The 12,540-nt window shown below is 41.2% G+C and overlaps 1 protein-coding gene across 1 annotated transcript in view; it reads left to right on the plus strand.

Annotated features, from left to right (window-relative positions):
- dgkh (diacylglycerol kinase, eta) overlaps window positions 1-12,540 on the plus strand; it is a 65,768-nt gene that overhangs the window by 5,406 nt on the left and 47,822 nt on the right. Inside the window, exon 3 of the mRNA XM_073474356.1 lies at window positions 6,608-6,718. Coding sequence (XP_073330457.1) covers window positions 6,608-6,718 — 111 coding nt within the window. The remainder of the gene's footprint in view (window positions 1-6,607; window positions 6,719-12,540) is intronic.

A 12,540-nucleotide genomic window follows, 5' to 3' on the forward strand; every position in this document is an offset into this window, starting at 1 on the left:
GCTGACTTTTTGGACAAATAATCTTGGGCTCGAGGTTGAGACAATTTGTGGATTTCTTTGTTTATTTATCCAGGAAGTCTTTTGAGATACATAATCTATTTTGCAAGAGAGACCTAGCCAAAATGGCAGCATGGGATACATGACACAATATCCACATGCTGATTTCTGGCCCATGTCAATTACCTTACTCTTTGATAATATTTACCTTCACCAAGGAGGTTATGTTTTTTACCTGTATCCATTTGTTTGGTGTTTGCTTGGTTGGTTGGATGGTTCGTCAAAATAGACCCCATTAACTTTTGGTGCAGATCTTGATAAAGGGACTGATCAAGGAGCTTTTTCTCACCTTTTTTAAGGTTGAATTTCTTTGACATTTTTTTGTATTTCTCAAGGAATAATGCATGCATTGTGGTGAAAAAAAATCAGGTGTATTTAGTTGGCTGGTATCTATGAGTGGGAACAATTTGATGCGAATCCAAATAAAAATTTGGATCTAGCAGATTTAAATATATTTTAGTTGATATTGGATTGAGCTTGATTTCATTAAAGGGGACTGTTGGGCCGTGTAGGAGGTATGTACCCTACTGAGTGCCATTCTAGTTGCATATGGAAGACTTTCCAGAAATTTGTGTTTTGACAATGGGGAAACTCAGTGGTGCAATGGTTAGTACTGTTTCCTCACATCAAGAAGGCTCTGGCTTCAAATCTGTGTGGAGTCTGCAGGTTTTCTCTTGGTGCTCAGGTCTTCTCCCACAGTCCAAAGATTACAGGTCATAATTGGCAACTACTGTATCAGTTGTCTGTAGGTGTGAATGTGAGCATGAATGGTTGTCCATCTCTCCAGCTCGTCCTTCGACCCTTCAAAGGATAAACGGGCACAGTATATGCTTTGACAGGTTGATGTGATAGATGGACAGTAATACAATGCTGTAGATAAGGGAATCTCTACTTCTAAATGTGTTGCAATTACTTTGTAAGTCTGTTTGTATCGCACTCTCACATGCAGAGATAGAAACTGTACATAACTATTGTAATCCATTATGGCACTAAAACAAGGTATAGTTGGGTCCTTTTCTGTCCAAATCTTAGCTAATTGAGGTAATTGTGTGTAAATTGCCGGCCTCAACAACATCATTTAACACCCCCTGTACCCACTTGACACATGTATACTAGCTGTATACGTAGCCCAGTTGCAAAACGGAGATCGCAGACAGGGGAATTACCCCTTCCTAACCATTGGATTGTAATTTTCCCATCACCATGGTGACATTTTTAGCATGTGGTGGGAGTCAGAGGAGGAAGGGTACAGAGTTACAATTACACCCAACACAGACGACAACGTGATAAGACAGCTATATGAGAGTGGTGGAGGTGTGGGGACCCAGGGAAGAAATACAAGAGAGAGAGAAATTGAGAGATTCAGCACTGGGTTCTAAGACTTGATTGTTTTGGCTCCACAGGCGCTCCAGTGTTACTCAGGAATGACAAATGAGTTGTTAATGGAGGTATGACAGAGCCTAACTGCATGGAATGATTCCCAAGACAGTGGGCTTCTCTCAGCAGCAAGACAGCTTTCCACTAAAACTAAGGACAGATAAGTAAGCAGTCCTCTTTATGGACTGACCAATTACAGTCAGTTTAGTCTTATCAGTCATGAGTTGAAATTACCAGGCATATGTTTTCCTCTAGTGGGGACGAAGCACTGACATAAGCCTTATATTTGGGATACAGAGCTCTTCCAGAAATACACATTTGGGAAATTTGCTAATTTCTTTCTTGCTTTTTGCTCTCATATTTGTCCATTCAATATAATGCTACAGCCTGCAGCCAGCTAGCTTAGCATAGCATAAAGTCTGGTAGTAGAGTGAAACAGCTATTCTGGCACTGTCTAAAGGTAACAGAATCCGTCTATCAGTAATCAGAAAGATGGTGGCTGCATGCTGAAGCCCAAATTGCTCCTGATGGCTGTTCCATCGGCGTATGAGTGTGTGAAAAAAGGGGTATAGAGTTTGAGCATAGAAATATCGTGGGACACTTTGCTTAGGAAGCACTGTATCTCTTTTGATGAGCAGGTCAGCACCTTGCACGTAAGCATCTGCCATCAGTGTATGAATGTGCTTGTGACTGGGTGAATATGGCAAGTAGTGTAAAGCACTTTGAGCGATCCGAAGACCAGGAAATTGCTATATAAATACAAGTCTGCCTAACGTTTACCATGTACAGTGACTTTGGGGCCAATAAATAGTCTGGTACATACAACCTCACACTTTTTTTCATAGTCCATAAATACTTTAAACAGAGTACTTATTTTTATACCTGCCAAGCATTTGACAGACAATAGTCATTCAGAAGACAAGTGCCCATGTGAGCAGCATAAGTTTTCACAATCGTTTGGAAAGGTTGTCAAGAGCACCAGAAGACTCTGATATGTGAAGTAGATCAAATATTCAGAACAAAATTAGCTTCCCTGTACTTCTCTGAGGCATATCATTTTAAAAATCTTTAACCTTCGCACTTTGGATTAAAATGCATATAAAACAGTTATGCTAAAAGGAGGTGGAACGCAGAGCATTTTTATCAAATTAATTAGATGTAAACCGCAGTGAGGCCTAGGAGGGATTGGTAATGGGTTTAGGCCATAGAGCTCTGGAGCTTTAAGGTAAGAGAAGGAGGCCGATAGTACAAGGCAGTCTGTTGTCGACTCTAGTTAGCCCTCGCTTAAGTTCATAGATGGTCAGGTCCAGCATGAACTGGCTATGTGTGTAAGCTGTTTGACTGACTGTCTGGGTATCGTCAAAGGCAGGACGTAGGTCTGCACTGCTCTCTTCATTTAGCCTTTCAGGGAACTCCTGCACTGCTCTTATCCACCAACCACAGCTGCTGGACTCATTTGAACTGCCTGTGCCTTTGTCCATTGTATAAGCATGTGTGTGTGTGCTGTTTAGAGTGTGTGTGTGTCACCATGTCAGTGGCCAAGCAGAATGTGGGTGTAAGGTACATGGTGCTCAGGTTACACATTTTGCTCTGGCGCAGGACTCGCTCTCTGTCTTACAATTTAGAAGAAGAGAGGAGTAGCACACAGAGGCAAGCAGAAGGACTATTTATAGATCACTTCTGGCCTACTTGGCAACAGGAAGGAGATGAAGACAAGGAAAGGAACTATGGAGGCCAAGAAGGGACAAAATAGAAAATTGAATGTCCCAACTAGAGCAATGTCACTGCTGCTCCAGCTGGGCAGAGAGGATTTAAGTTTCACTTTGTGACTTTGGTGGCTCAGAATCTGAAAGTTTCTCTTCCGACACTTAGCACCAAGACACAAACTCTACGGCTATTTAAAGCTCAACTGCCTCAACATGCAGTCGCTGTGAGGAATTTCTGGCTGCTTGTTGGAGAAAAACACACACACACACAGATGTGGTAATGGTGTGTTTCACTGAAGATAAAATATATATTAAGTCTACTTGGTAGTGTCAATAGTAGTGCAGCTTATACCATGCTGTGTAATGACTTAACTCTCCAGCTTAGCGTAAGCAGCACAGGTTACCACTATGTATTTGTCTCATCAGTCATGAGGTGTTCATTAAGCCTCTCAGTCATCACTGTATTCCCCCTCTTCCATTTAGATTAGCTGTCCAAGCAGCTGATTGTCCGGCTACAATATGTGTATGTGTTTGCTTGAGTATGCATGTGTTCGCATGTCAAGAATGGTATTGCAAGGAAGAACCATTAACAACACACTGCCTTGTGCTTCTTAAGTCGCAGTTCTGTTCCAATGAGAAACTGTTTAGGAAATCCCTGGATGCAGCTATTAACCCCCAGTAATCTCAGTAACAGTAACTTTGTTTGCCATGCCGCTGTATTTGAGTCCCATTTTGAACGTTGTCAGAGTAAAGCAGCTAAGTTTCATACAGGGTAGTCAGCATTGAGGTACTTCACCTTAATCCTCCGCAGGGATATGGTCTCCAGGCCATACCTACGGAAAGGGAAGCAGAGAATTAAGGTAGGTGGACAGCTATATCAGAGAAGTATGATGCTCAGTATCATGAGTGTAATGTTATGGAGAGGAGAGGGGAAAAAGAAGAGAGAGAACTGGAGTCTCTGGTGAGTGCTGAGTCCAGTGATTGACCTGAATTCAAACACACAGACACCTTGGTGTGTGCTTGGTGTAGCTTATATCTAATCTATAGTAAATTAATCGGGCTGTTTGGGACAGATTAACACTTGCATAAGTAACACGAATAAAAACAAATGTGATCCCAGACCAGCTTTGGGGATGGTGAACACACCATTAAATAACAATCTTTGCTGATGAAAATCTTTTTGACGTGGCCTAGGCACAAAAGTTCATGGGCGAGGTAATGTGTTAGTTTTACTGATATTGCATTTAGTCTCATTGGCAGACTTCCTCACACCCTGACTCTCTCTCTCGTGAACTTGTGGGCTTATCTGAGTTTGATCATTGTGAGAAACATTTTGGATAATGAAAATACATAACTCAACAAAATATATACAGGTGATCTAGTCGCTTAGTGCAATACAACATTGCCGGTGTGCGTCTCTGAAGACACTTCACCTTCACCAGAGCTACTTTTTGTCAATATGTAATCCAGAGCAAACTATTTGTTTGTAAGATTAATTGGTTTATGACTTTCTAACTTCATCATTTTACTTAGTGAGAAATGTAACCATAGTCCTAAGCAAAAGATGACACCATCACGTTTATTGTTTCATCTGACCAACAGCCCAAAACCTAAAGAACAAAAGCATGGTCATATATGGCAAATACCCCATTCACACTGGACAAAAAAACAACACCCACTAGCGTTTGGCTTTTGTCTTCAATGTGCGTTGAAATTATAAGGCCACTGGCTTGTTAATACTTTTCCATCTTGCTCTGTTAAAGCAGCACTTATGCATGTTCAACTCTCAACAGAGAAGAGATAGAAGTAAGATGTCTCACTCCTTAGCAACTTCCATCAACAGGTCCAGAACAATTCAGAATGTTATTGATGACTTGCAAAACAAGTTTGAACTTCTTCTGGATGTAGTCTGATGAGGGTTGTGATGTGCTGCTTTCTAACAGTGTCTTCTTTTCTGGCATGTTTGTAATGATGAAAGTGAGATACAAGGAAAAAAAACAGAAAGGGAATTCAGTTCAATGGGAACCACAAATGTACTTTCATTCACCTCTACTGTATGTGGGGGAGGCAGAAATCTCAGAGAAAGATAGCCCTAAACCTTGACGTATATAACTAATTTAATTCTACATCATTGATGAGCCAAGACACCACAGGGTGGAACTGCAAAAATATGTTTCTGACATTTTGATGAAAAGAGCCCTTAAAAACCAGAGCAGTAAAACTAACGCTCCTGTCCTAGCAAATTCATCTCTTTTCATCATTTGTAATAGTCTATGTGATCTCCCGTTATGGCTCAGTATATGCCTTCATCATCCACTGTGCCATGAATGTGTATCTGTATATATATAGTGTGTATCCGCAGTGAGCCTGTATTCAGTGTTTTCTGTGTTTAAGTTGACACAGCTGGTGGGCAGGATGTCAGCTTCAGGCCTCTGTCTCTGTTTGTAATTCTTCCCTTAGAGAACAGCCTTCCTTTGCTATTAATAGCCTATGTGTGTGTGTGTGTGTGTGTGTGTGTGCATGCCCCACCTCTCCTCTGTGTGCCCAGAGAGAATGATGTTCTTCCGCACAGCATTTCCATCTGTGCGTTTGTGTGTGTTTTATCTTCTCCACATCCACTGTTCCATGGCTCACTGTATTTGCTCTGTGTGGCCAGTGTGTGTTTGTGTGTGTCAATGCGTGCAAGATGATGGTGGTCGTAATGATGATGAGTGTGTGTACTGTGTCTCACATGGAGAGCTGGTGTGATTTGATGTGACACACACATAGTGGCCGGAAGACCGGAAGACCTTACTTCTTTCTGTCTGTCTGTCTTCTCATCATTCTTTTAGGTTTTTTTATAAATCCAATCACTCTCCCATCTGCTCCCTCTCACCCTATGGTATACTGCATTTTTCTTCTTCTCCTCCTCCTTTCCTGCCTTCAAAATTACCATGAAATGCTGCTGGTGTGCAGAACATAGACAACGTGAGTCTATCAGACTTGCATGGTGGAAGACATTTGTGTTGAGTTCCTCTGGGTTCAACAGTTGGCCAAGGCAGCAGACGCAGTCAATGGGATGCCTTTTTTCCTCTCCTTCCCTTTTCTTTCTTCTTTTTTTCTCTGGCCCAGGGGAAAGGGTTGAGTGAGAGTGATGTGTGTTTGTAGCTCTTCAGAAAAATGAGTAGTGGTGCGTGTGTGTGTGTGTGTGTGTGTGTGTGTGTGTGTAAATGGGTTTCCTTTCTTCTTCACTTTTTGGACTATTCTTTGCCTCCCATGCATAGAATTGCTCAGATTCACTCATACACAAACAAAAACAGTCATTTCATCTTGACAGTTTCCTGCAGATAAATACAAGAGGGTGAGAGTGAGATGCAGAGTAAAGAGAGAGAGACCAAGGCTTTGTGTGATTTTCTGATGGAACCTTTCTCTGATATGAGGCCCGGTAAAACAGCCTTTTATTTTTATTGTGTCTCTTCTCCCTCCAGACGAGTATAAAGGAGGGATTGTTGCTGAAACAGACAAGCTCCTTCCAGAGGTGGAAAAAACGCTACTTCAAACTGAGAGGCCGAACTCTCTATTATGCCAAAGATGCCAAGGTAAGCTTACCAAGCTTTTCCCCATGCAACACACATACACCAGCAGCTACAGGTGAACAGGATAAACACTCTCGAGCCTTCTGATTATAAATTGAATTTGTTTCGATGCTCAAGCTACCAAACTATTAGCACTGATCTTCAGTGTCTGTCCTCTTATCTCAGAATTGACGTTTAGTGTGTAGAGACAAAGCTTTTACAGGCTCAGTCTGAATCAGCAACCAATTAGCTTAGCTTAAGCACAAAGACTGGAAACGGGGAAAATGCTGGCGCTGTCCAAAGGCAGCTCACTCACTAACATGTTATATCTTGTTTGTTTAGTGTGTACAGAAACAGAATCGTAAAAAAACATTGGTTTGCCATTTTACAGGTGTTATGTGGCAGGCTATCTACTATAATTTGTATCAGATAGTCTGTCAATGCAACTTGTAAACTGTGATTTTGTTGTTCTTTTCTGTACATGCAACATCTATTGCATGTCTGTTCATCCTGGGAGAGGGATCCCTCCTCTGTGACTCTTCCTGAGGTTTCTTCCATCTTTTTTCCCCCCCCTGTTAAAAGGTTTTTTACTTCAACATGACAAGTTTTTCCTCACTCGAATCGAGGGTCTAAGAACAGGATGTCGTTCACTGTACAGATTGTAAAGCCCATTGAGGCAATGTGATTGTGATTTTGGGCTGTATTTAAAAAAAATTATTTGATCTCTTTACTGATACCAGTAACTTCCCTGGGCCTCTGCCCATTCATTAGTGAGCTTAAGAGTAGTGTTAATTTTGTTTACAAAAACAACGACAAAACATTTTATCATGAGTAAGACAAGATGGTAACGAGACAGCATGACTTGTGACTATATCAACAACTTATATTGTTCAAACTAAAATGTAGTTTAAAAGATAAAAACTTTACCAAAATCTTTTTTTTTCCATTACCAAAAAAGAGCAGATGAAACATGATAGACAGTGGATTTTTTCCCCTAATGGAGCAGATCTGTTTCCCCTGTGCTGTGCGCCGTCAGGACTACACCAGAAACACACTGCAGGACTCAGTGAGTGTGTGTGTGTGTGAGGAGAGAGAGAAAGAGAGAGATTGTCTGTGTTGGTACACGCAAGTGTCTGTTATATACAGGACGGTGTGTGTCTGTGTGTGTGTGTGTGTGTGTGTGTGTGTGTGTGTGTGTGTGTGTCATATGGGGGGAGAAGATGTGAACATGATGTGACATGGGGAAATATGTAGGCTACTGTATGGGAAATGCTGATGTTTCAGCTAGATTGCGAGTTTATTTAAAGCAGCGGTACCAGCTGAAAGTCATACTCCTTTGCAATCAACAAACTATAAAATATAAGAAATAAACAAAGGTGCATTTCATCTGAACAGCTATCATATTTGGCAACTATTTGGTGACCAAAGTGTTTATTTGTCATTCACATTATCATCAAAATGAATTTGATTTGATTGGCATTAAAATGACTGTGGATGTTTTCCTTAAATTGATACCACCAGACCAATAGACCAGACACTTTCTGCAGTTGAAGGTGCGCTCATTAAACCTTTTCATCAGATAATGATATGATTAGTTGTTTTGGCTTGACTACACTGACAAAAATGTTCAATGTAATCTCATGACTAAAACAGACTAAACTGACATAAAGACTTGAACCAGTTATCAATGACTAAAACAAGACTAAAATAGTGAAGTTTTTTCTTTGACTAAGATAAGACTAAAATGCTCAGACTTTTAATTGACTAAACTTGACTAAATAAACAGGATGATGTTGAATAAATATGATTAAAACTAACCATGACTTAGACTTAGTTAAAAGATAGTTAAGCAAAATTGCAAACACGACTGTAGTGGCGCTGCTCAGCAGATTTAGTTCCTGTTGGAGAGAGTCGTGCTCGCTGTTTCCCTGTTTCCTGTCTTTACGCTTAGCTAAGCTAACCCGCTGCTGCTAACTGTAGCCTTTAAATCTTTTTTATATTAAACATAGTCCACCTACTGTACATAGCTCACTCTTATTAATCTTGTTACTTTTTTGATACTGACTGTTTCAAATTTCATTTCATTTCTTTTTCTTTTAAATTGTCTTTTATTTCCCATCCTTAATTTCTAAAATTGAAATATCGTCTTTGTATTTTTGTCCTTTCAGCAATACCAAAGCTTTTTGTTCGCCTGTGTTTGATTTTAAGCACACTTTTGTTTTTAACTTCTGAACTCTCTACTGTTATTGACATCTCTTTCCCCTTTGCTTCTTACCTATCCTCCTTGGTCTGGAACATATGTGTGTGTGTGCTTGTGTGTACGCGTGTGTCTGCACGCGCACCAGTCTGGCAGTGCCCTGGCACGCTGGCAGGAGCGGGCGCTGCGCAGAGTGTCAAGGAGTCGTGTGTGCTGGCGAGTTCTGTCTGTGTGCTGGACAGGCGCACGGCGCTCCCCCCCACCTTTGGGTGCCAGCGGATCTGAGGAAGGCCTAGTGAGAATTCGGGTCAGCACAGCACAGCCAGGGGCCAGGGGCCAGACCACTGCAACAGCTTCACCATTCCCTACTTATCCACTCACCTGTACATAATAGTGCTGCATTCATGACATACGGGGCTACTGGGGCAAGACAGGTTTAGTGTATTCACATAGAAAATGTGAATTTTCAATCACTTGAAAATTTCACAGAAGAGATGCAAAATTACATAGAGGGTGTCATTCTGACAGAAGGGAAGCCATTTTGTGCATGAACTAAAGAATAAAGCTCTTACAGCAACATTTTTGGAGGAGGTAAACAGTTATTGCAAGTCCAGAACATTTTTATTACCATATGACATGAATGCCCAGTATATAATATTTATAATACTACAGGTAGCAAAACACGTGGACAGACTGTAAGGCCAAACCTGGATCAATTTAAACTAACTTATCTTATGCTTTTTTTGTTTTACACGATGTGTGTTGCTTGTCCTTGCCTGCAACTTAAAGGACAAGTTCACCCAAAAATGAAAAGTCAGTCATTATCCACCCACTCCCATGCTGATGGAAAGTCGGGTGAACTTTTGTATTCCACAAAACATTTCTGACCCAGTATTTTCATTTTTGGGTGAACTGTTTCTTTAATGTCTCTTGATGGCCATGCTGGAAAAACAAAAAAAAAATGAATCAAAAATTCTTTTGATAAGGACTAGTCATTTATAACTGGAAACTTATGAGTGAGTTCTCTTTGTCATGGCCAGACAGTGACTCGATATTTAAGTGTCCATATCCTACATGTCCATCCACCCTGGTGTCTCCGAGGTGGCCTGGCTGGCTGTGCTGCCCTGTGCTTGGGAAGCCTGACCTCCTCATTGATCCATCAGGGAGGCTACATCTCAGCACTGCAGTCTGTCCTGGAAGCTGCCCTCCTCTCCTCTCCTTTTCCTCCTGTTCTTCGGAACACACAAAGCAGCTAGTTAAAGATGTCAGCTGTAGAATGCATAGATTCTGCATCTAAATATTGTAGACTGGCAGTAAAATAGTAAACTTACATGTTTGAACCACATTGCCTGTTGTAAAATGAAGGATGAGGCGGAGAGAGGAACTGGAGGAGGTAGGAGAGGAGGCTCGTTGAGGTCGCTGAGATGCAGCCGCTGAGCTAAGCTGTGGATCTATGGGTAACAGAGGCTCTGGATGCTTGCCTTTGTCCACCATTCACTGTCAGCTTTCATTACAGCTTCCCTCAAGACAGTTGAGTGTGTGTGCCCACACATGCAAGTTTGTGTGTGTGTTGGGGTGGTGAGTGAGAGGGAGAGAGAGAGAGAGAGAGAGAGAGAGAGAGAGAGAGAGAGAGAGAGGGAGGAGTGTGACAAAGGAACTGTAGAAAGTAATCACACACATACATATGCACATGTAATGCCACGGTATAGCAGCCAAGAGCACTGTAACAGGAGGGCAGTGTTTGTGTTTGCGTGCCATTCATACCCGGGCCCTCTTGGCTGACACTCCATACACACATTCACACGCGCTTGTAGGGGTATGTGGAAGTGCCGTAACACATGCTCCTTCTACATGCACAAACACACACACACACGCACACACACACACACACACACACACACACACACACACACACACACACACACACACACACAGTAAGCATTGGCTGGTGTCCCTCTCCAGCCAGGCCTTGGGAGAGCGTTGTTAACTGGGCATTCCCTCTGACAGCTGCAGCAGTTCACTCCTCCCACACACACACACACACACACACACACACACACACACACAAACACACACAGTCAGAGGGCATTCCTTTGACGACATAGGTTTTTGGCCCGTGGCCCTTTAAGAGCTCAGCTGCGTGCCTTACGCATCACAGCTCTGTTAGCATATCATGTTCCTGTGTGTAGACTCTGGCTCTCCCCTCTGTCTGTCTGCTGGCTATATTGCATAGAGTTGGCTCCAGCTCCTCCGCCACATAGAAATTCAATAAAGACACATCAACATTAACTGTCCTGTTATTCACACTGTTCTCATTTAGATACAGAGTCAAAACAAGGGAAACTCAAGAGGGACATCCTCACTGCAGTGTAGGCTGATAGTGTAGCTGTGTTGTGATGATGAAGTGCAATTCCTAGCAGATGGAACAAACTGAGATCTTTCTGAGGGCCAGACAAATTGGACTCATTGTTCCTGAGCAGAATGTTTCTGACCCATCAGTTATTCCTCTACGTTTTATTAACCCCTTCAGACCCATTCACTCCAAGAGAAATCAAATATTAATTGGGTTCTGCTCATGAAAATGCACTTTTTAAAAAAGGTTGCTTCTGCACAGTAACTAAATAGACTGAACTAACTTAGAAATGTCAAGATTTGACTTGCAAGTTGTCAGAGTGAGGCATGCCGGAAGAAAAGCATGGCAGACAAAACAGGAAGTTTGCCTTTTAAATATTCATTTCTGTTCATCCAGACCTCAGAATCTTAAAGTGGATGTAATATAAAAGCATGTTATAAGTGCCCTAATAGACTAATAGAGTTAAATCAATACAGACAAAAATATATAGACTGTAAAAAACAAAGTAAAGGGTACGTCCATCCAATCATTTCAATCCTAAAACACGTTTTTATAAAGTCATGGTAATAATATTTCACTTTTAGAGTATGTTGCTGAGGAAATTCCAGAAATGTATTGTTTTAATTTAGTGGATGAGGAAGAGAATTCTGTAAGGACCAGTAAGGACTGAAAAGAGCACAAACTGTGAAATAATCTTTCAATTTAAAATTAAATTGAAACATTTGAGGAGAATCCAAGGCGAGATATAAAACATCACGTTTAAATGCATGTAATGCATAGTTTCTCACTGACTTCACCGAAGAACAGACACAGTGGAGAGGTTTCTTCGCTTGCCTGGTCACAGACATCTGAATTACTGACCACAGTTCTGATTTGAGAACTGTGAATTTTCCGCGTTTCAAATAATGAAGTAAAAGCAAATGTCAGTTGAGTCTGAGCATCAGGCTGGTTCCTTCCATGATTCATTTGAGTCAACCTCCAAAATTTTGAATCTATTCAAGTATTATGTTTTGTCTCAACTCAGATGTTTGGTCTAATAACAAACATGAGCAGCATGCATACATGCTCTGCAGGTATCAGGAGAGTCTGTTTATCTGATATCAGAATCCAAATCAGCCTTAAATTACCTATAAAATACATAAAAAATAAATATGGAGAAAATATCTAAAAGGACAATTTGTGTAAAAACATTAAAATAATAGACCTACAAGGAGTGCATTTAACACTAGATGGTTAAAAACAACTATTAAATAATAATTTTATGATATCTTGGTCATGACTTTTATTGTAGTGGAC

This window comes from Pagrus major, chromosome 9 (assembly GCF_040436345.1).
Source record: "Pagrus major chromosome 9, Pma_NU_1.0".
Taxonomy (NCBI): Eukaryota; Metazoa; Chordata; class Actinopteri; order Spariformes; family Sparidae; genus Pagrus; species Pagrus major.